This window comes from Ceratotherium simum, chromosome 26 (genome assembly GCF_057802395.1).
Source record: "Ceratotherium simum simum isolate JZ-2026a chromosome 26, ASM5780239v1, whole genome shotgun sequence".
In the NCBI taxonomy this organism is placed as follows: Eukaryota; Metazoa; Chordata; class Mammalia; order Perissodactyla; family Rhinocerotidae; genus Ceratotherium; species Ceratotherium simum.
This window is the reverse complement of record NC_141925.1, coordinates 14,615,154-14,637,026: the sequence shown is the minus strand read 5'-3', so window position 1 is coordinate 14,637,026 and position 21,873 is coordinate 14,615,154. Positions and strand designations below refer to the sequence as shown.

At 49.0% G+C, this 21,873-nt stretch overlaps 1 protein-coding gene across 2 annotated transcripts in view; it reads right to left on the bottom strand.

The window, feature by feature from the left end:
- Positions 1–4,429: 4,429 nt before the first annotated feature.
- XYLT1 (xylosyltransferase 1) overlaps positions 4,430–21,873 on the bottom strand; it is a 300,963-nt gene continuing 283,519 nt past the window's right edge. For both annotated transcript variants that reach the window (XM_004441858.3, XM_087417020.1), the window contains 2 exons: positions 16,541–16,874; positions 4,430–10,844 (listed from right to left, as the gene is read on the bottom strand). In XM_004441858.3, coding sequence (XP_004441915.3) covers positions 10,522–10,844; positions 16,541–16,874 — 657 coding nt within the window. In that variant the 3' untranslated portion in view covers positions 4,430–10,521. The remainder of the gene's footprint in view (positions 10,845–16,540; positions 16,875–21,873) is intronic.

Below are 21,873 nucleotides of genomic sequence, written 5' to 3'. Positions count from 1 at the left end.
TCCCCAAGAATCTCCAAAGAGATTGGGAGCAGTGCTGTGCTGCCCTTGGTTCAGGGCGTGCGAGAAAAATCTCACTCGAATCCCAGAAGTCAAGGTGATAACACCTGGCCATGAACAGAGGCTTAAGGAAGACATCAAATCTCAAACAGAGAATCATTGTGGAGACCAGGCTAAATGGAACACCCCTGAAGAAATTATGGAAGTAGCAGAAGTCCAGTTCATTCATTCATTCAATCACTCATTCATTCATCAAACACCGCATACCATTTCACGGGTCAAGCCCTTTAATGTGTGCTGAAAATACAGACATTGTCCCTGCCCTCAAAGAGCTTTCCCTTTTGGGGTGTGAAGGGAGGGGGAGCTGACATTAAGTGAGCTCTTCCTGTGTGCAGACAGTGGGCTATGTATTTTGCATGCACTGTCTTTCTAAGATTCTCCCACTGGCTTTATGAGTAAGTAACTATTATCCCCAACATACAGACGGGTGAGCTGAGGCCCAGAGAGGTTAGGGAACTTGACTCCAACCTGACTCAGCTAATCCATAATGAAACCAGTGGTTGGACCCAGGGTTATCTGACTCCAAAGTTGGAGGAGGGTCCTTACTTTGGCTAGAGGCACTGGAAAATGGGTAGCAAGGGGTTCAGCTGTGATAGCCTGATTTGAAAAGCATTCTCCATATTTCCCCTGAGTCCCACCCAGTCTGCCATGATGCCTATGAGCCTCTCAGCTATCAGGGCTTTCTACCGATGGGCTAACCATTGCTTTCCCCATCAACTCCACTCTTAGAAGCTTAATACACCGACTCAGCAAGGCATGGCCACTCACCATGGATGAGTTTGCTAGCATGAGGGCTCTGGGTGCCTGCTGAGAAGAGACTGGGATCCTGGAAGGATGATGCTACAGAAACTGGGAGAGAGCTGTTGTCCTTTTTTGCAGGTACACAGGCTCTGCTTTCTGCTGCAAGTTAGAATCATCCCCCACGATTAGCAAGGGGCAGTTACACTGTCCCATGAAAAGCAAAGGGGCCTTTGTCGTGAGTCCTGTGCCCAGCTACAGGGAGAAGAGGAGAAGTCCGTCATGTTGTTCCGTAAGCATAAATACTCCACAACTAATTCAGTGACGGTGAAATCCTCTGCACCATCCACATGATATTTCTTTAAAATAATTTGTTCAAGACAGGCCCAGAACCCTTCTCCTTAGGGAGCTATCTGGGAGCTGGGCGGAGACAATCTGGGCATTTGAGGAGCAGAAACGATTGGGCTGGCAAGCAGAGAAGCCACCTGAGCCCGGAGTTGGCTATGGCAAGTGGAGGGACACCTGTTGTTTTTGCTTCTTCACCACCATCCTTTCCCTTGTGGGAAATGCTCCGCTTCCATTTGGATCACGTGATTGGGATGGGGCTGCCAATCACAGTTTCTGACCCAACCCCCTGGCCACAGGGGTGGGCCTATGATCCTGACTCAGCCAATGATAGCATTTTGTTTGCCTGGCCCTGGTGATAGGTCCAGGGCTGGGCATGTGACCCAAGCTTGCTTGTTAGAACCATCTCCTTTGGCAATGAGGAGCGAGGACATTGATGCTTTTGTGTTGTGTGGTTTGAAGGACAAGCAGCAGGGACTTCTGGGGCCTGTCATGTGGCATCAGCTGTCTGTAGAGGAGGATAGAATTAACCAGCAGAAATGGAGAATAAGGGGACTGTGAGCATCGAAGCTCCAGTTCCCGTTCTAGAGTCCCCTAGATCTGCCCGCGTTCTTGTGCTTTGCATTTTAATTCTATCTTCCACAGTTTCATGATTCAATAGATTCCCTTCCTGATTAAACTTCTTTGAGTTGGGCTACTGTTACTTGCAAGTGAAAGCACCCTGACTAACATAGATGTGAACATCAGTAATCGCATTTTAGGAGCACTTATTCTGAGGAGCTGGCACCTTGCATGTTCTGTATCTGGTGCTGGGGTGGAAGTTGGACTATGCACTATGTCTACACGTGAAGGGACCTCGGTGGTCGATAACCCCTCTTTTCCCATTTGATGGTGGAGGAAATGGAGATCCATCGCCGGCAAGAGCCTCCTGTGATCACACAGCAAACCAGTGGCAGAATCAGGGTCTAGAGAGGGCCTTGGTCTCCTGGTTCTCAGGCTAGTGCTTCCCATCAGGGTTGGGGCAGCACCCGGTCTCTGGGCAGAGCAGTGGAACAGATGAACTAGATACTAATGCACAGGATCAAGAGTCTCCCACACTTGACCCCAGGCCAGCCACACCTCCTTTTAGCCCCAACTCTTAAGTCTCCACCCTTCTGACTCTCCAAGACCAGGTGAGGGATGAATTATTCTTGGTTTGGTCTCACTCTCAGAGACCTGGCTTAGAACTCAACTTTCAGCACCTGGCAGCACGGCCTCAAGCCCACTCTCCCAAGGGCCTAGATGCTTCCACCAGAGGTATGGCTTTCAAAGCATGGCTGTCTACATATGCCCTGGAGCCACCAAAGGGGTTGGCTGGGTGGGGGGCAGGGGAGGGAGGGAGACACTCTAAGACAGAATTTCCATTCCTGCTTCAACCAGAACAGCCCTCCCACACACGAATTTTTAAGTCTCTTGTATATATTGGGGTTTAATGTACAATTTTGCTTAAAAAAGCGTTCTCTTTAAAAGAAAGAGAAAAACACATAAAACCATTAATCTGATGAACTTCAACCAACCACTACTATTCTCTGAACAAAAGGTGACATGTGACAGTTCAAATAAATCAGCAGGAAAGAAATTCCCACCGACCTTTTCATGAAAAAGACCCAGAAACATCATTATTGAAGGGAAAAAATCACTGTTTACTTTACAATAACCCATGTTTTGTGAAATATTATAGATCATATAGATGTAAAGACAGCACCTTGGACAAATGCCCCCATGCACATATGTTAATTAATTAAGAGAGCTAGCCTCACTCACTTGTTCATTCACTAAAGACTCATTGAGTGCCCATACTCTGGGCTACTGTGTTAAGTGCTGGGAACACCACGGTGAACAAGACAGATATGATCCTTCCTCCTGGGGAGATTTTAGAAATTTGTCCTTCCCTTGCATCAAACTCTTTTTTTGAGGACTTATCTTTGGACAGAGGAGGGGGAGATTAGCTATAAGGTCAGACTGGAAAAAGGGTTTTGGCAAATGAATATGGGGTCCACGCATCTTTCCAAATATAGAATCACTTACCATCTCCAGCCTATTTTGTTCTAGCTATGAAGTCCCATCTGGGTCTCAGTGCCACTCTTTGCCTTTGAGGATTTTGAAGAATGAATTCGAGGCATCTTGGCAACCCAGCCACCTGGGCGCTCTCAACCCATGGCCTTCAGAGACCACATATAAACGTCATCATGAGACCAACCTAAGGATGGAGAACCAGTCCGCCTAACGACTTGTGAAGGTCTCACTGGGGATAGGAAAACTTGGTTCTAGTTCTGACCATGATGCTTATATCTTGGTTAACTCCAGGCAAATCACTTCACCCATCAGAGTCTCTGAATCTTTACCTATGGAACGGAGGGGCTGCAATTTGGACTTTCCCAGAGGAACATCTGAGTTTCCATTTCTGGATGCATTAGTTAAGGTAAGGCTAGCTGCCGTTACAGATAAATTCTTGGTGGCATAACACAATATGTGGTTATTTCTTTTCATGTCATAGTCAAATAGGGGAGACTAGTCAGGTGGCCTTCCACGTGGCTATCCAAGGGCCTGGCTCCTCCTATATTATGGCTCTGCCCTCCTCTAAGTTGGGGGCTGTGTAAGGTTCCAAAAAGAGCAGTAGAATAGATTAACTAATGAATGCCCCAAATCAAGATGACTCAAAACATTTGAGCTAGTAAATGGGGAAGGAGAGAGAGGAAGCTCTCGTGGGAAGTTTTATGGGCCAGGTCTAGAAGTGCCTTACATCCATTCCACCCACATTCCACTGGCCAGAAGTTGCTCACATGGCCACCCCTAAGAGCCAGGAAGTCTGGGAAACGTAGTCTAGCAGCCTGGTGAAGAGGAACGGGAAATAGGTTTGCTACAGAACCAACCAGTTGGGTATGGAAAACTGTTTAGATGGCGGTCCCTCCTCCTTATCCTCTACTTAACAAAGTGTTTAAACCCATATACTCCAAGGGAATCATTTACAGGAGGGTGTTGCAATAGTCTAGTTGACAGATGACAGGGGGCTTGATTAGGGAGTGTGTCCACACATCAGGTTTTCCCAGGAGAGGCTCAGTTTATGCCTGTGGTCTCAGCAATCCATCCACTTGATGCCCCTTTATTCTCAAAAGTACCCCAGTTTGGATGACAAATTATATAGTCACTCTAATACTAGGGGATGGACAGTGCAGAGCAGGGAGGAGAATACAAGATTGCATGAAGACGCACGATGCTGCTGAAAAGAAGCCACAAGGCCACTGTTCCATAAAGACAGTACTTTTTTTTTTATTTTAAAATTCTGCATCTGAAAACACAGTATGACAGAAAGCATCTATATACACCTGCAGTGTTTTTGGTATGATACAGTATTTAATACACCCACTGTTTTCTGCAAAAAATTTTGCTTTGTCAGACAGAAACAAACTCCCCTAGACAAAAAAAATACAGCTAAGGCACAATTTTGTTGTTGTTTTTCTGCTAAATGAAAAGACAGAACAGGTGCAAAAATGGGCGGGTAGTGCAATTGTTTCCGAGAATCACATTCTACTGCGAGGAAAAGCATCCAGATAATTGGAATTTTGATTACTGGTCAATTTCAGATAGTTCAATATCTCTTAAAATACTCCTTTAAATAAATAGCAAAATATCTACATCTTTCAGTGTGTGCCGTCTGAATTCTCTTTTTTTTTAAGCTTTATTTACAGATTCTCTCGTTTTTTTAAAATCAATACATTACAAAATATTTCTGTACAGTTTTATGCATATTATGATCTATAACAAAATAGTTATTTTTAAAAACTATATCACCACATGTCTTTGAAAAACAATGAAGGGAACGGTAATAACTTATTGTGAGGCCTCTAAAAAAAATACCCAAACGAACGCTATTGACAACATAATAATATTATTAAAAAAAAAAAAAAAGACGGAAGGACTACAAAGACGATTGCGCTCAATTCCAGTGAATTTCCTATGAAAACCCTGGGGTTGTCTTTGGCCTCCATCAGCCGTGGAGCGATGGGAGGGAAAAGGTGGGCTCTGGAAATGGGGAGCATGAAATCTCCTTGAGAACACTACCCAGCCGCTGGGAATATTTAATGCTATCACTTTCCAGGCAGGAAGAATGAAAAGATCAACTAAGAAACTCTCTCCTATTTACCCTTGAATGAAGTACATCAAGTCACCAAGCCTTTCGGGGAGGGGGCAGGTTGGAAAGCCGATGGGGGCACTCTGCCAGTAATTAAGCCAGCCCATTACAGCGGCAATATGCTCTTGGAGAGTGCTTCAGGAGTTGGCTGAGGTTTAGATGAGCACCCAAGCCTTCATTTTACCCCAAGAAAAAATATAAGAATGTTTTTCTTACAGACGACATTTCTAAGCAATTTCTGCAAACATAGATTGGCTGCCCCTCACTTTCCAGGCGGCCGTGAAAGCTTCAAGATGCTCTTTCTTCTCGGATGTTGGCGGAAATGGGAGGGAGAGAGTGGTCAGCTTTCCAAACATAATTTTAAGGCCACATTTCAAAAAGGAGGAACCTAAGGCTTTTTTGGGGGGAGAGGCGGAGGAGGAGAAGCAAGTCAGAGGCAAATGAGGAATGGAGAGGATGCAGTTAGGAATGGAGGGGGCAAGATGCAGAACCTGCTTTCCTCTGGGGTCTGTGGACCTCGGCCGCTGGAGCATTCCTAGCCCAGTGGAGGGGGGAGGGAGGGCCACGTGCTCCCTGCATGGGGCTTGGCGAGGACACGACCAAAGACAACGTGAGGGGTAGACACGGGTGGCGCTTGAAGGCCCTCCTCAGTCTTAAGAGGGGCCGATACAGTATCTTGTCTGCAAGGTAAAAAAAATAATACTTCTGAGAGAGAGACAGAGAGACAGAGACAGAGAGGGAGAATTTGCATAGATTGTACATTCAGCTCTAGCAGATTTTGGACACCTCTATTTCCCACCCAGGTAAACTTCTCAGCAGACACAATGAGGTAGCGCCTGTGGCAGACCCATGGGCAAAGGTAACGGAGGCGGAAGCAGAGAGGACACCCCACGACCACGCACGGCCCCAGCACGCTTCCCAAGAGGCTTCCAGAGACGCAGTAAGACGGCTGCTAACTTGGGACCTGGAGAGCGGGGCTGTTGGACACACCGCTCCCTTCTCCTGGAGCCTGTCCTGTTTCTCTCTGTCTGGACAGGACGGAATTCTGGAAGGTGTAGACCCAGGCAGATGTGGGCCCCCTTCTGTCTAAGGGGCAGCAGTCAAGGTCTCCAAATTCTGTTCCATCTTCCCTTTAGCACAGCTGTCTGGGGACCAGGAGAGCTGAACAAGCCTGTTCTCAGGGGACACTTCTCCTCTGTGGGACCATCTCTTTAGGCCCAGAATGACTAGTAAGAGGTTCCCGTTCCCTTCAGAGTTCAACATGAGCTATTATTTTTGCCCATTCTTAAGGCTGGCCTTTTCTCCTCCACCAGGTCAATGCCTAACCTCATTGTAAACCACCTCTCCAGAGAGCAGAGGTTGCTGGCCGTGCACAGGCTCTCTGCCCATACTCAAAAAGAAAAATATTGCCGACATTTAAAAATCAGATTTCCTATAAAAATATGGGTTTCTGGCAGATTCTGCTACACTGTGCCTGCGTTCTTACATGCAGCAACAGGCCAGGGCTGAGTAGCAGCTGCTCTTCTTGGAGGTGTCATGTGCATGCCAGCAGACCGCAGATCCCACAACTCCCTATCGTCTTACACCAACTATGTTAGCGTCCTGGACCCCACAGGCATTTGTGAGCCCTACCACCGAGTGTGGCCTTTGCCAACAGCTGTTTCTGGTATACCTCCCTTGGCTGTTGCTGGGGAGTGTGTGTCCTGAGTCCCCAGTGAACTTGGTTGTAAAAGGGGTCTTTGCTCACGCTCCACACCCAGCAGCCACTGCTTTCCTCTACTTTGCATCTTCTTGGCAAAGAGATCAAGGTCCCAGCCAGTGTCGTCTTTGCACGTGTAAACTAGAGAACCAGGAGGAGGCATGACCCACACAACCCAGGCACGTGCCCAGAGTAGCTATCATCTGCCGCTCTCGGGAGGCTCGTGTGGTCTTGCTCATCCTCTGTAAATGCCACTTGCATTTTAAAAATTAAACTAACACTGGAAAATGAAGTCAGAATGACTCCTCATCCACTCAGAAAGGCCTTTTTCCAACAGGAGGAACGGGTGCAACCTGTTAAAACACGGGGCCCTGGGAATTGCTCCCGTGCTCCCTGGAGGCCTGCTGCTTTGTGCACGGACTGGGAAGTGGGATTTGGGAAGATGTCTGCCTCCTGTTCTGCCTGAACATCACCAGGCTGTCTGGGAAATCGTACAGAGGGCCGTAGCCTAGTGAATGCTTCCTACTCCCCCGAAACTGACCCCCAAGTCTCCTCTAAGCCCTCCTGAGGTCCCGGGACCTAGTCAGTGACTCGGCCACAGTCGCTATGCTTCTGCAGGCTGTAACAGGGTTTCCAGACAGCACGGTCTCATGGTTTTGAAACCCTCAGGCCGCCAGACCTCTAACAAATCAATCCTTCTCTGGCAGGTCAAAAAAATGAGTTAAACTATTTTCCCTGGGAAAACGTCACCTTTTCTCCAATCATCCTGGGCGGTGTTTGGAATTCTTTTTTTTTTTTTTTTTAACCAAGGTAACATCTGCAAAGTTAACGTCTGGTCCAAAAACCGGGGTCGTAAAGGAACACCCTGTGTGACTGCTCAGCCTCCCCAACTCGTTGAGCGGGGAGCGAAGATCGGGACGGGGAGGACGTGGGGATCGTCCCCAGAGTGAGCCAGCTCTGCCCCTTCCCCACGCGTTCCAGGATGAACAAAAGTCGGCAATGCGAGTGGGTGCAGGAGGGGCTCTGTCTGGGAGTCTGCAGGCTCGCACTACGCACAGGGACGTGCCAGGGCTGAGCCCCCAAAGCCACTGCACATGACACCGTGGAAAATGCAGAGTCTTAGTGGTCTGGTGAGGAGGCTCCCCAGGCGGCTTCGGCAGGCTCAGGGAGACCCTGGCCAGAGGCAGAGGCTGGGGGCAGAGAGAGGATGGGGCTCAGGCCTCTCGGTTCCCATAGTTTGTAAATCCATTTAGCAATCATATGCGCTTTCTGAAAAAAGCCACTCCAAGGTCCCTGGAACCACTGTTGACGGTGGCTGTCTCCTGGGCTCTCCTGGCCGGGTCTGACCACCCACCCTGTTCCTAAAATGGATCTCTCCTCCTCACGGGCTTGGAAGGAGCCCGTTTCCCTCTGCCATACTGTCACATCACATGGAGGCCCGTGGTCAGACTGGCCACAGAGGGTCAGCAATGGAGGAAGCCGGGATGGCCCAAGCTCTGCAGTTGGCCTGTTGCGTCCCTGTGCCCAGGGCAAGGAGCGGGGATGGCTCAGGAATCCCACCCCCACCCCAAACTGGAGGGCTAGATGAGGCTAACACCCCGCCTGCAGAAAAGCGAGGCTCCCATGTTCCCAAGGGCACCCCACTCTAAGCCAGTGGATGATGCTGGTCGAAGCTTTCTCCTCCTGGTGTCTAACACACCTGCTTTCCTCTGAGGACAAGGAGAACGTGCGGCAGACACAGAGAGAAAGAGAGAGAGACAGACAGACACCGGGGAATGGGGAGGAGAGGAGGAGGGAGGCGAAGGGCTGGGGAGCGGGGGCCTTGTGTGAATAAAGGCAGCTTCAGTTAGTAAGATAACATAATTGACGAGCTGCAAAACCAGCACCTACTAATTAGTCATTGACTAAAACATATAAATAATAAATATCTAAAGGGTCCCTTCTCTCTATCCTCCATGGCTCACAGGACATCCTGCCATGCTGGCTTGTGGGGGGCTCAGATGGCAACAGCTGTCAGGTCATCAGGAGCGAAGTGCAGTCCCTTCAAACCCACACTAGAAAGAAACACAGGCCTGGCTCTCCATGGGAAGGACAGTGTGCTGCCAGGGGTGGGACTTTTCCAAGGGAGACCTGTCCTTCGGGGGAGGGTGGGATCAGAGGAGGAAGGGGGGCCTCCGGGAAGGGGCTCTCCAGATGAGCAGGGGCGGCCCTCCAAGGGGCACATGGTAAGGACACCCTTCAGGTTTCCGGTCACTCAAGCAATTCGAATAATACTATTGTTTAGGTTGTAAACTAGCAGATGTGCAAGCTTCCCACTTTTACGCTGCATGTCAGACAGGCCCATTCGCACCTCGGATGAGAAAGGGCATGAATTTAAAAACCAAATCTGAAATGCTTCTTCCTGGATGTGAAAAGTCTGGTCCCTGTGGTTTGGTCACTCCCAACAGCACCGAGAGTGCAATTCACAAAGGCCTGGAGGGCCCGACCTCTGAACAGAAGGGCTCAGGCAGGCGACGGGTATTGCTGTGTGGTCCAGCTCAGGAGTTTTGCTCCAAACATTCTCTGTGAGTTTCACGGCCATGGTCTCCCAAGTTCCTATTGTCAACGTGGTCATGGTCTTCGTCTCCTAGCCCGTGAATGGCTGCGAGACTGGACACTCATGCTCATAAGCATCACCCTGCCTTAAGGGAGGGTGGCCTGGAACCCAGGACATCAGGCAGTCACATTTTGGGTGGACCTTGGCCATGTCACATCAAAAGGCTTTCCTGCTCATCTGGTTACTAAGGAGGATGGCTCAACCCGAGAAGGGCTGGTGGGAGGCTCGGAGCCCTCGTGAGCCCACTGCCTCCCTGGGGCGGGGGGGCCCATGAGCGTGACCCTCAGTGGCCTCTCATTTCAGGGCTGGCACAAGGGTTTCCTGGCCCAGAGGAGCAGGAAGATGAGCCGGAGGGTGGGGCAGGAGACAACGTACCGCCTGGGCAGTGCTTTTCAAACTGGGTTTTACAGAGCCCTTGGGTTCTGAAGAGGTACCTTAGGAGATGCCCTTGGCCAAGGGACCACCGGGTGGGCTGAGCTCAGAGAAAGACCTCACACTCCCCAGCTTTAAGCAGAGCAGCCTGGATTTCACCCACACCTTGAACTTCCATCTACGACTGCGCTTAGTAAACAAAGTTCTTCTGCTCAAAATAAAAGTTTGAGAATCACTTGTCTGCGGGGTTGGGTCACTGGAGGGGGGAGACAAGGAACCTGTAGGACTTGAGGATCAACCAGAAGAGGTAAGACCACCACCGCGCTGGGACTGAGCCATCCCCGCCCCCAGTGCCCAGCTTGCCAAAGGCAGGTCGTCGGCAGACCCTGCTTTGGCCTCCAAATCTTCCTTCTCCATCATTCTACGGCCAGGAGAGCCCCTCTCACAAAAGGCACCCCCGGGGTGGGAGGCCAGGGTCCAGGCCCCACCGGCCCTCTGGCTGCTTTCCCTTTGAGATCCACTGTGGCTCACACGTGCCCAGTGCTACCTGAGCCGGCCATCTGGTTTGACCGCCCCCAGCTCCGATTTGGGGTCGGGGCTGAAGGAGCTCCAGGCCGTCTGGCTACAGGTCTGCATGACCGGGCAGGCAGTGGGGCCTGTGGCACAGACGTCCATGGCGGTCCACATCCCGCCCACCAGCGAGTCCAGCCAGCGCTCCAGCACGGCGCCGGAGGAGGCCGCGTTCCTCCGAGCCTGCTCCACCTGGGTGGGGCTGATGGGCAGACTGAGGACGGGGTTCAGGCTCTGGAAGCTCTGCTCCATGTAGGCGCTGCGGAGGGGCCCGTTGTGCAGTTTCAACGCCTCCTCTGAAAGCCAAAGGGAACAGTGACATTATTAGAAGAGCCAGAACTGGGCACCCACTGGGTGCCTGGTACCGCTGGGTGCTCCGCACCACCACCCAATTCACACGGCAGTCTCATGAGGAAGTTCTTTCAGCAGCCCCATTGTACAGATGAAGAAACTGAGCCTCTGAGGATGTTCCTTCAACAGTGTGAGCCCGCTTTGTGCAGGGTGTGGTTCATTTGTTTATTCATTCAACACACCCTTCTGGAGCACTTTCAATAGTCCAGACATTCATTCATTCAATACATATTTTTAAGCACCTACCATTGGCAAGGCATTCATTCATTTACTTATTTGATAAAGATTTACGAAGTGTTAGGCTCCATCTACGTGGTGGAGTGGACCAGATAGTCAAGGAGTTTATAATCCAGTGGAGGGAGACTGAAGACGATAAAGACATAAACAAGTAAATAACTAAGATCGTTTCAATTAGTGATAAGTGTCCTGAAGGGAATAAATGGGGTATTGAGTCAGAGCAGGGTTTGGCAAACTACAGCCCTTGGGCCAAATCCCGCTCACCACCATTGTTGTAAATCAAGTTTTATGGGAACACGACCACGTGCATTGGTGCACACGTTGCCTATGGTGCACACGTTGCCTATGGTGCAGATGTTGCCTATGGTGCACACGTTGCCTATGGTGCTTTTGTGTCACCACCACAGAGCTGAGTAGTTGAGACACCGTATGTGGTCTGCAAAGCCGAAAATATTTACCATCTAGCCCTTTATGGTAAAAGCTTGCTGATCCCTGGGTTAGAGAGTGACGAGGCTGTTTATTTTAGATGGGGTGGGCAGGGGAGACCTCTCTGAGGAGGGGACATCTGAGCTGATGCTGATTAATGTTAAAGAAGAAGCCACATGCAGATCCCGGGGAAGAGAATTCCGGGCATAGGGAACAGCGAGCACAGAGCCTCATGAAGCACCTTCCCCAAATCACCCAGGTAGTGAGGGTCGGAGCTGGGGTTTGAACTCGGGTCTGTTGACTTCAAAGCCTGGCGAGGAGCCCTGCTCTTGGCTGCTGAGTGGCCACCATGAACACTGCATAAGCCACGGATTTCAGCTTCCATCCAAGACGTGGTGCGTGAATCAAGGAGTCCTGGAAAGCAAGAAGCTTGGACCAGAGAGGGTGGGGTGGGAGGTCCAGCTGGCTCTCCTAACAGCTCCACCTCCATGAGCACCAGAGCTGCATGCAAGAGCACGGAGACTCTAGTCAGGCTGTCTGGGTTTGAATTCCACATACCAGGTGTATGACTTCCGACTTCAATGCCTCGTGCCTCAGTCTCCTCATCAATAAAATGGGTGGAGTACTAATACTTTCCTCATGGCTTCGTTTGTGATGATGAAATGTGCTGACTCCTTTAAAGTGCTTAAAATGGCGCCTGGCATGTACCACGGGCTTGGAAAAGCTTAGCTAGAATTGTTAGTGTTGGTGTTATTAGTACGCAATCCTCAAAACCATAGGTATATACACACACACAAAACTACAGGGTTGGTTTTATCATCCCCATTTTACAGATGGGGAAACAGAGGCAGCTCTGTTAGAGGCAGGTCAGGGGTGAAATCCAGGACTGGCTGACTCCAAAGCCAGTGGTGTTATCACAATCCTGTACTGTAGGCTCACCCACCCGCTGGAAGCTAAAGCAATGGTTTTGTATTTTATTTTATTTTTTCATCTGGGAGCCAGTCTTTCAAAGACTTGGTTTGCCCATGTGTAAAATGGGGAGACTCATCCTTGCACCAATTAGACCCACAAGGCTGGTAAGAGGATCAGATAGAAGTTCATGTGCTCTGTAAACAGTAAAGTAACACACAAATGGGATGGACTGTGACTGTGCCCAGGGCTTAAAGATGGGGAAGCAGAAAGTGCAGACGTTCAGGCTGGAGGAAAGAAACTAGATGTTTCTATTTTCAAGTCCCCACTCACTGCTTATTTTATTGCCAAATACAAGAATATATTTTTAAAAAAGATGCCAATGGTTCTGGTGAGTTGTGTTTTACCAAATCAGCTTTTGCAATAGCTGAGATGGCTAGGATTAGAAGAAACTTCCTTATGAGACAATGCAGTGCTCAGAAGATGAAGCTTCCTGTTTGCTGTCACTCTCAATGGCCAGCAGAAGAGCCTGGATAATCAGCAGGTTATTTTCTAACAGGTGTGGTCCTGAGTGGGGAAGACGGAGGAAGAAAGTCCATATGGCTGCCCTTCTAAAAGCCATGGGAAAACTTCGTTGAACTAAAAATATGCCTTGGCTAACAGACAAGGAAGTCATTCCTTCAGTTGCCAATGCCCCAGGAAGCTGAGGGCTGGGGTTTATGGTTCAGAGGGGAACAGGTGGGAGAAAGGGGACCAGCACGCATGAGCACATATCCTGTCTTGCTATGATTTAGCAGAGCTTCTCTCTCTCAAGTTAGTTGGGACCATATTTATAAATCTGGCCCTAGCCCACATCTCCCTGATGCTAGCAGACAGGGTGGGCAGCTGCTGTACCATTTGCCAGGAGAACAGAGTCTGGTCTTCCTTTGGTTCAGGTCTTGATTTCTCTACCAGAGCCTACTGACGCCTCCATCTCTGCAGAGTCAGGAGGCTGGGGAGTGGGGAGACACCCAAACTGACAAAAGGCAGGACATTCAAAGTGAAAAGAGCAGCTAACAAACGTTTGAATACTAGGAACCAAATATTGTGGTTGATGCAGAAAACCCTTATGAAAAATGAGGTTAATGTGGGAAATGCTATTACAGCATCAGCCCGCAATGCTCGCCTCTATAATTAAATGTTCCTCAATTCCACCTCATCAGATTTCTCGAGATTACTAGGGACGCATCAATAGCAAATTACTCTTGATGAATCATTTTACAAATCGCATTGCTTCCACCTTCGTGTTCCTTGTCACTGGGACATCGTTAACAGATACAATTACCGGCGATGGGGGGGCTGCTTCCAGAGGGGTAAAGTGACCCCTGGCTCATCCTGGGGATGGGTAGGAAGAGCCTGCCATCCTCAGAAACTCCAGGGGAAACAACTGGAAAAATCAAAACCCAGCGAATGGCCCCAGGTTATTTTACTGGAGTAGGGGTGGATTCAGGACCACTCCGTTGTTCTATTCAACAGGTGTATCTGAAGCAGAGAGAAGTCCGCCATTTCCATCCCTCTCTGCCATGTCTGGCTTTGGGAACCCTTAGGGATGCCAAGGATGCAAACCTAGTTAAGATGACACTTGAGGGCCCTAAGTGGGTGGGCTCTGGCCCGGCTAGTTCTGGAGGGGCTGTCTTTTGCCTGTTTCATAGAGGAGTGGAGAAGCAGACTTCCATCTCGAGAAAACATGAAGTCTCTATTTTTCTGCTTGCTCAGCACAGAAACTGAGCAGAAGTCAACAGAGTTCACGTCAACACTGCCTTTTTAGGACTCCAGGCACCCCCTCCCCATATCTACGTCCCCTTCTCCTTGTTCACTGGCTAAATGGCACCCAGCCCAGGGCTCTTTTTAGCTAACAGAGGCTGTAATCTGTTTCTGGCTTCTGGGTTTGTGATCCGTTAGATGGAGATGAACAATTTCAAATACTAAGAGACCTGAAAATCCTGATTCTAGGAATCTATTTTATGGATGTATCTGTGTGGTCACATACAGGTTCAAGAATCTTCTTTACAGTGTTATCTGTAACAACAACAACAACCAGAGAAGCTAGATTGTGGGTCCTTAACCCAATGGAATACTATGCAGCTGGTAGCTTTATATATACTGACTCAGAAAGTGTAAAAAGCAAGTTTCGCTGCAAGATGGATCATTCTGTTTTTTAAAAATGACAATGTGTTTGTGATTTATTTTGTGTGTTTATGTTTTAAAAGCATTGAGAAACTTCTAGAAGGATGCACACCAAACTCTTGGCAGTGGTTACTCCTGGAGGTAGGACTGAATAGGAGGAAGTTCCCCGTGATAAAAGAAGGATAAGAGGAGGAAATAGAAAAATAAAAGTAACCCTTTTGGATGAAAAATTTTAAAAAGGCAGGGAGTTGGGAGTCTGACATCCCTCTCTCTGCCCTCCACGCCAGTGGAAACCACCATCCTGAATTTTGTGTGAATAATTCCTTTCATTTCCTCACAGCTTTCTACTGACACATCAATCTTGAAATAATATACTGTTGGCTTGGCCTGTTTTTGAACTTTAAATACATGCACCATAATCATGATTTCTTCTGTGATATTTTCCCCTCAACATTATGTTGTGGAGACTCATCTGAATCAATGCATAGACTCCACTGTCTGAACAGATCACACGCTGGTCAGCCGCCCAATGGTTCATCCACTGGAATGTTGGACCTTCGGATTGTTTCTGGGTTTGTGCTGTTACGAACAATTCTGCTATATTTCTGCACAAGTCTCTAGGGCACGTACCTTGGGGTAGAATTTCTGTGCGGTAAGGTGTGTGTATGTGCAACTTTACTAGGAAATGCTAAACCATTCTGCAAACTCATTTTATCACTTTATCCTCCCACCAGCACTAGACAGATAGCCATTTTTCTCCATCCTTATCACCATATGATGTTGTCTAACCTTCACACATCTCCCAACATGGCGGGTATGAAGCGGAATCTCTTTTTGCTTTTAATTTACATGTCTCTTGTTATTCATGAGGCTGAGCATCTTACTACAGGTGTGTGGGCCATTCATGTTCTCTCTCTTTTTTTTTTTTTTGTGAGCAAGATCAGCCCTGAGCTAAAATCCGATGCCAATCCTCCTCTTTTTGCTAAGGGAGACTGGCCCTGGGCTAACATCCGTGCCCATCTTCCTCTACTTTACATGGGACGCCGCCACAGCATGGCTTGACAAGCGGTGAGTCGGTGCGCGCCCGGGATCCGAATCTGTGAACCTTGGGCCGCCAAAGCGGAGTGCGCGCACTTAACCACTGAGCCACCGGGCCGGCCCCTCCTTTTTTTCTCTTTTATATCAAGGATTGGCCATCTTTTTCTATAAAGGGCCAGACAGTAAATATTTTTGGCTTTGTGGGCCTTGCAGTCTTCGTGGCAACGACTCAGTGCTGCCGCTGTAGTCCCAAAGCAACCACAGTCAATGTGTAAATGAATGGGCGTGACTGTGTTCCCATAAAACTTTATTTACAAAAACAGGAAGTGGGCGGGATTGGGCCTGTGGCTTGTAGTTTGCTCTGATTCACGGGATTTCTTTATATATTCTGAATGTGAGTACTTATTTTTATGTGTGGCAAGTATTTTCCACTAGTAGGTGGTATGTCTTTTTATCTAACCTATCATAGTTTTGAAGAACAGAAATTCCTATTTTAATCATTATTTTTTAAACAGTGAACAAGATTTGCTGAAACGCAGTGCTCTGCCTGGGTTTATTTCCCATCTTGTCTTAAACACGATCAGAGCCTTCTGGAAGTCCAACGGGAGAGCATCTAATAAACAGGTATCTAATACACAGACAGATGACATCACCTCAGTGTGCAGAGACAACTAGACAATTAGGGAGAAAATCAGAGGGTTGTCCATGGCAAATGAGCAGGAAAAAATACTGAGAGCAGCGAACACTGTTCTCGAAGACGGCCCACATGCCCCGACATCTGAGCAGCATTGCCTGCCCAGGCGAAGGACCCACCAGATCCCCAGGGACGGAATATTTACCCCACAGAGACGCTGGGAGTACTCACCCGCTTTGATGGGCTGCCTATTTGAGAAGGTCAGAGGTGCGACGAGGAATTTGGTCTCTGCAACCGGCACCCAGTGGTGGAGAATTTTCACCGTCCAGACCCCAGGCCTCAGGGGCAAGTTCAGAGGGGGCTTGTAGTGGGTGAATTCGGCAGTGGACTCAATCAGGATGTCATAGGTGGCTGCAATGACGTTGATGGGATCCACCCAGACGACGGTCACGGTCACGTTGGGGCCCTTCCCCCACTTCTGCATGCCTACCGGCTCGTCCATGGGCCCCAGGAGACCCCCAAAGTTGCGGAAGAGCCGTTCCTTGGCGTCCCAGTCAGTGCCGACCTGAAAAAGGAGAGCGAGTCCTGAAATCACTGGGCCTGACTAGGGTCCTGGGTTCCAGAAAGGCCTAGGATCCTGCTTATTGGGTTTCAGATGCCCATTTTACAGATCAGGAAACTGAGGCTGCCATTAAGTACCTGCTCAAGATTGCACAAGTAGCAAGCAGAAGACCTGGGATTTGGACCCAATCTGGGGGATTACAAGGCCTGTGATCTGTTCATTAAACCTTTGCGCCTCCTCTGCCCGGTACATGGTTTGTGCTTTGGAAACAAAACAAACAATGTGCACTGAATAAATGAATGCCGGCTTGCAGGCCATTCCAAGGAAACACACGCCCCGCCACTCAACAGGTACAGCTCGTGTCCACTTTTGCCCTTGGTTTCCCAGATCATGCGCCTCCATGTAGCGTAACCGTTGTGAACAAGAGTGGAAGCTAGGAAAAGGGCGAGTCCTCAGCATCGCCCATCATTTGCGTGAGTTCACATGGCTTCCCTAGGAAGAGACAGCTTTGGCTCCCTAAAGCACTCTGAGCTGGACCCCAGGGATGGAAGATGGCCGTACATCCATCCTCCCTGCCAGCCAGCTTGCTGTGTGTGCGGCCTGGACCCATCAGGAATCCACTCTTGGCTTCCCTCCTTCCACCTCTGCTGCCTGCAATTTATTCTCCACCCAGTAGCCAGAAAGACCTTGTGACACGTCCTCTCACTGCTCAACGCCCCCGTGGCTTGGTCCACTGCTCATTCTTGGTGCCTAGCACTGTACTTAGCACACAGTAGGTGCTCACTCAATATCTGTCGAATGAATGAGTGGACGACTTGATTCAAAAATGATTTAACTACATAGACCCCGGATAGTGAGCTCTGTTACTATTTCAAATCAATTTAAATTAGGGGTCTTCTGTTCCCCTAGGAGGTTTATTTTAGTGTTTCTGAAGACACAGCACCAGGGCACATTGATAGCAGATAATGAGCCGCTATAAGGCTTGCACTGCTTCTGTGCTCTTTCCATGACCGGCATCTCCGATGTGTGTGTGTGTGCAGGTGGGGGTGCAGGTGTGGGTATATACGTCTACACCCTGAGAAGATTTCATACGTGCAGGGCACACGGGAGCAGGTTTACTCTTTCGTTCCGGCCACAAGTTACTCTGTCCATCCTTTACCCCGGACACAGAGCTCCAGGGCTAATATTTACCCAGAGCTTACAGTGCACCAGGCCTAATGCTAAGTCCCTGGATGCATCAGTTCGTTTAATACTCCCAACTCCATGAAGGGGAGACATTTGTTAAGATCCTCATTTTATAGATGAGGAAACTGAGGCTCAGAGCAGTTAGATAACTCGCTATGGTCAGTGAGGGGCAGAGCCAGTCTGGGGACCCAGGAAGTCTGACCCCAGGGCCTGTGTTCTTACCCACTCTTCTATATATTGCTCCCATTCATTCATTCACTCACTCACTCATTCATTCATTCATCCAACACAAATGTGCTGAATGGCTACCACCTACCAGGGCAACTGTTATACATTCACAGGCCCATACTTTGCTTTACGTTTCCGTCTTTGGACCAGAGCCTAAATGTTGGCGTTGGGGAACTGTCATAAGGGTAGCAGAGGTAGTGAGTGCTGTGACATTTCTGCGGGCAGCCATCCCTCCCAGAATTATGAAATCTTGGCATTTTCTGCCACGCTGTGGATCAGCAGGCACTGGCTGCTCCTGAGGACCCCTGGTGCCTGGCACAGTAGCTGGAACACAGTAGGAATTAAAACAATTTATTAAAGAAAGAAATGAATGACTGAGCAGGATTCAAGCCAGGTCTCAAAGCCTCAGGGATTTTTCTAAAGAAACCTGATCCTGTTACTTCTCTATATACAATCTTTTTCAGCTCCTCATTGTTCCTAAGTCTAGTCTCTCACCCCGTCCTGCAAGGTCTGGTCTGTTTTGGTCCAGCTTTGTCTCTATTCCTCTCCCTCCCCTCCACTCACCCCTGCTCCAGGTCCTGCATTACTCTCAATGCCTCTGCGAGAAGGGCTCCCTCTTGCCTCTGATCTTGTGTCCATGTCTGTCTCTCTCTCGAACAATCTTTTCTTTCCCCACCCTCCTCCCAGCCAGCTCTTATTCATCATGTAGATCTAGCTGAGGCATCACCACTACTTGGAAGCCTTCCCTGCTTACAGGCACCTCCGAGGTGCTTCTCTAAGCGTTTGCCCATCATAGCTTTTTTTTTGCGGGGCACAGTATCACAACTTTTAATTTACATGTCTCACTCCCTAGCTCAAGACCATCAATTCCACGAGGGCAGTGGTATCTCTCCTGCCATCTAGGTATCTCTAGTGCCTAAAGCAGTGCTGAGCACATAGTAGGTGCTCAATATCTATCTATCCATCCATCCATCATCTATCTACCATCCATCCATCATCCATCTATCCATCCATCCATCCATTATCTATCTATCTATCTATCTCTCCATCACCTATCTGTCTATCCATCCATCCATCTATCATCTATCTATCTGTCATTTATCTACATCAGGAATGATTAGGGGCTGAGCACATGGACATCCCTACCCACCCAGGCCCTCCACACACTGACTTTCCAACAGATACTAACAAATGGATTAATGGTCACAAAACTACTCTCGGGTCCTACTTAAGGGAAGGAATTTTGACCAGTTAGGGGAGTGTGGGGACATTCCACAACATCATCCTTGGATCCCCCAAAGAAATGGGGATGAAGAGTTCTCTTAATTCTGAGTTCTAAAACCAAGATAACCCAGCAGAAGAGTTGTGGAGCGGCTGACAATGGAAAACCTGGATCTTGTTTCTGAACCTAGGAGAGCGAGGAGAAAATCAGCTGCCACCTCCCAGTATGAGGGGAGGTGCGGCTGCCTGAGCTGGAGCCCCGTTGCTGTCACATCCCCTGTGGCCTTCAACATCTTCCCACCTGGCCTCACTGTGGAAGTCCACAACCACTCACCATAAAATGATCAATTACTCAAATTTAAGAACATGTTCAAGTTTGTGCTTAACTTACTGCTCCCCAGTTTCAATCCCACCAAAGGATTCCCACTGCACTTAAAATACAGCCTGAACTTCTTCCCAGGGCCTGCAAGATCCCTCACGATCTGCCCCCTGTCCCCTTGAGACCTCCCTCCTACCACTTTCCCTCTTGCTCACTGTGCTCTGGCCACACTGGCCTTGCTGCTCCTTGAGTATGCCAAGCCCCTTCCTGGAGCCTCAGGACCTTTGCACGTGCTTCTTCTCTCTGCTCAGAATGCTCCAAATCTCCCCAGGGCAGGCTCTTTCACAGGTTTTAGTTCCAAAGTTATGTCCTTAGAAAAACTTTCTTGACTGAATCATCCCATCGAAAGTAGTCCCCATCAGCCTCTAGAGTCCTCAGTAATTACAGGAACGAAGTTTTATTTTCTTTACAATACTTGTCATTGGCTGAAATGGTTCTGTTCATTTATGTGCTCTCTCATTGGCTGGTTGCCCACTACACTGCAATTCCAGAACAACAAGGGTCTGGGCTGTGGTTCACTGCTGTCCCTCCTACACCTCACACATCGTAGGCACTCGGTGACTGCCTGCTGGAGGGACGAGCATCTTTTCTGCAAGCCACTAGCATGGGACTCCCACGGGATGGAGAAATCTATCAGAGCTGCTCAATGACACTGGCCACCTGCCCTGAGCCAGGAGCTATGCAAAGCCCTGGGACTGTGCCAACATAAGAGAGATTCTCAACAGTCCACCAAGGGGCCCTGCAGTTCTCCCCTTCCTTCTTGTCCAGTTTTACACTGTTTGCCTTAAAAATAATTAAGACTTTAGAAAAAAATTCAAAACACAAGATTCAGGGCTCCCTGCATCACACGCTGTTACTCTGCCAGGATCTTGGTGGTTCTCACACCAAAGGTACCAGTCCTATAGCAGGAACCCTGCTACGGAGTGGCCAAATTCATCTGTCACTGCCAGAAGTGCCCCGTCACCCAGCGGCAGGCTGATAAACAGGGAGAACCCAGCCACCAGGCATCCATCTCATTAATGGGACATTAATGTCTTCAATTGGCCGCTTGGGCCCCCGGCACGGAATCCAACTGAGGCAGCGTCTAATTGCCCCCTGACGCCAGTAATTTATGGAGGGAGTGGGCTCCCATGGCAGCTTGAATCCAGCCAATCCATTTGGAGCCATCACTGAAAATGGTGGCTTAACAGGGAACTCCCACCCGTTCCGTTCAGTGCCCATTAGTAGGGCACAAGTCAGACAGGCGGGGCCCTAGGAGGCTGGAAAAGGACCAGCAAGGAAAACATAAGCAGGTGGGATACTTCTCCCCACCCTACTCTCAGCCCCTCAAGACACTCCATATTCTAAAATCGGACTCTTCATCCCTAACCCAGCAGCCAGACTCCATGGGAATGCTTCACTCCAGGGAGGAATCACCTCTTTAGCTACGTGCTGACAGGGGGAAGACAGAAATTAGGTGCTGGAGCTCTGTGTGGGCAACCCTCACCAAGCTTGGTCTTGCCTCCCCTTCCTTCCAGCATTACTACCCAAGTGCACTCCCTCATTCATTCAGAAATCTGAGTCAGCATCTACAAATGCGACGTCCTCTTCCATGTGCTGGGGGTACAGCTGTGAATGGAGTGATGCAGTCCCAGCTCGCTTGTGGACAATCGACAAGTGATCAGAGAAATCAACAAGATGATTTTAGATGGTTTATGCGAAGAAAAAACAATAAAATAGGGTCGTGTCGGGTGGAGAATGTAGCTACTGTGGCTTAAGTGGTGGGCAGGGAAGGCTTCTCTGAAGGTGCACCATTTGGATTTAGATCAGAATGACAAAAAAAAAGTGCTAGCTACGTGAAAACCTGGGGGAAAGCATTCTAGGCAGGAGAATCAGCATGTGGCAAGCCTGAGGCAAGAACAAACTTGGCATGTGTGACAAAGACACAGGAAGTAGGAGCAGGGAGGAGAGTGGGACTAGATGAGGCCGGAGAAGGAGACAGAGGCCAGA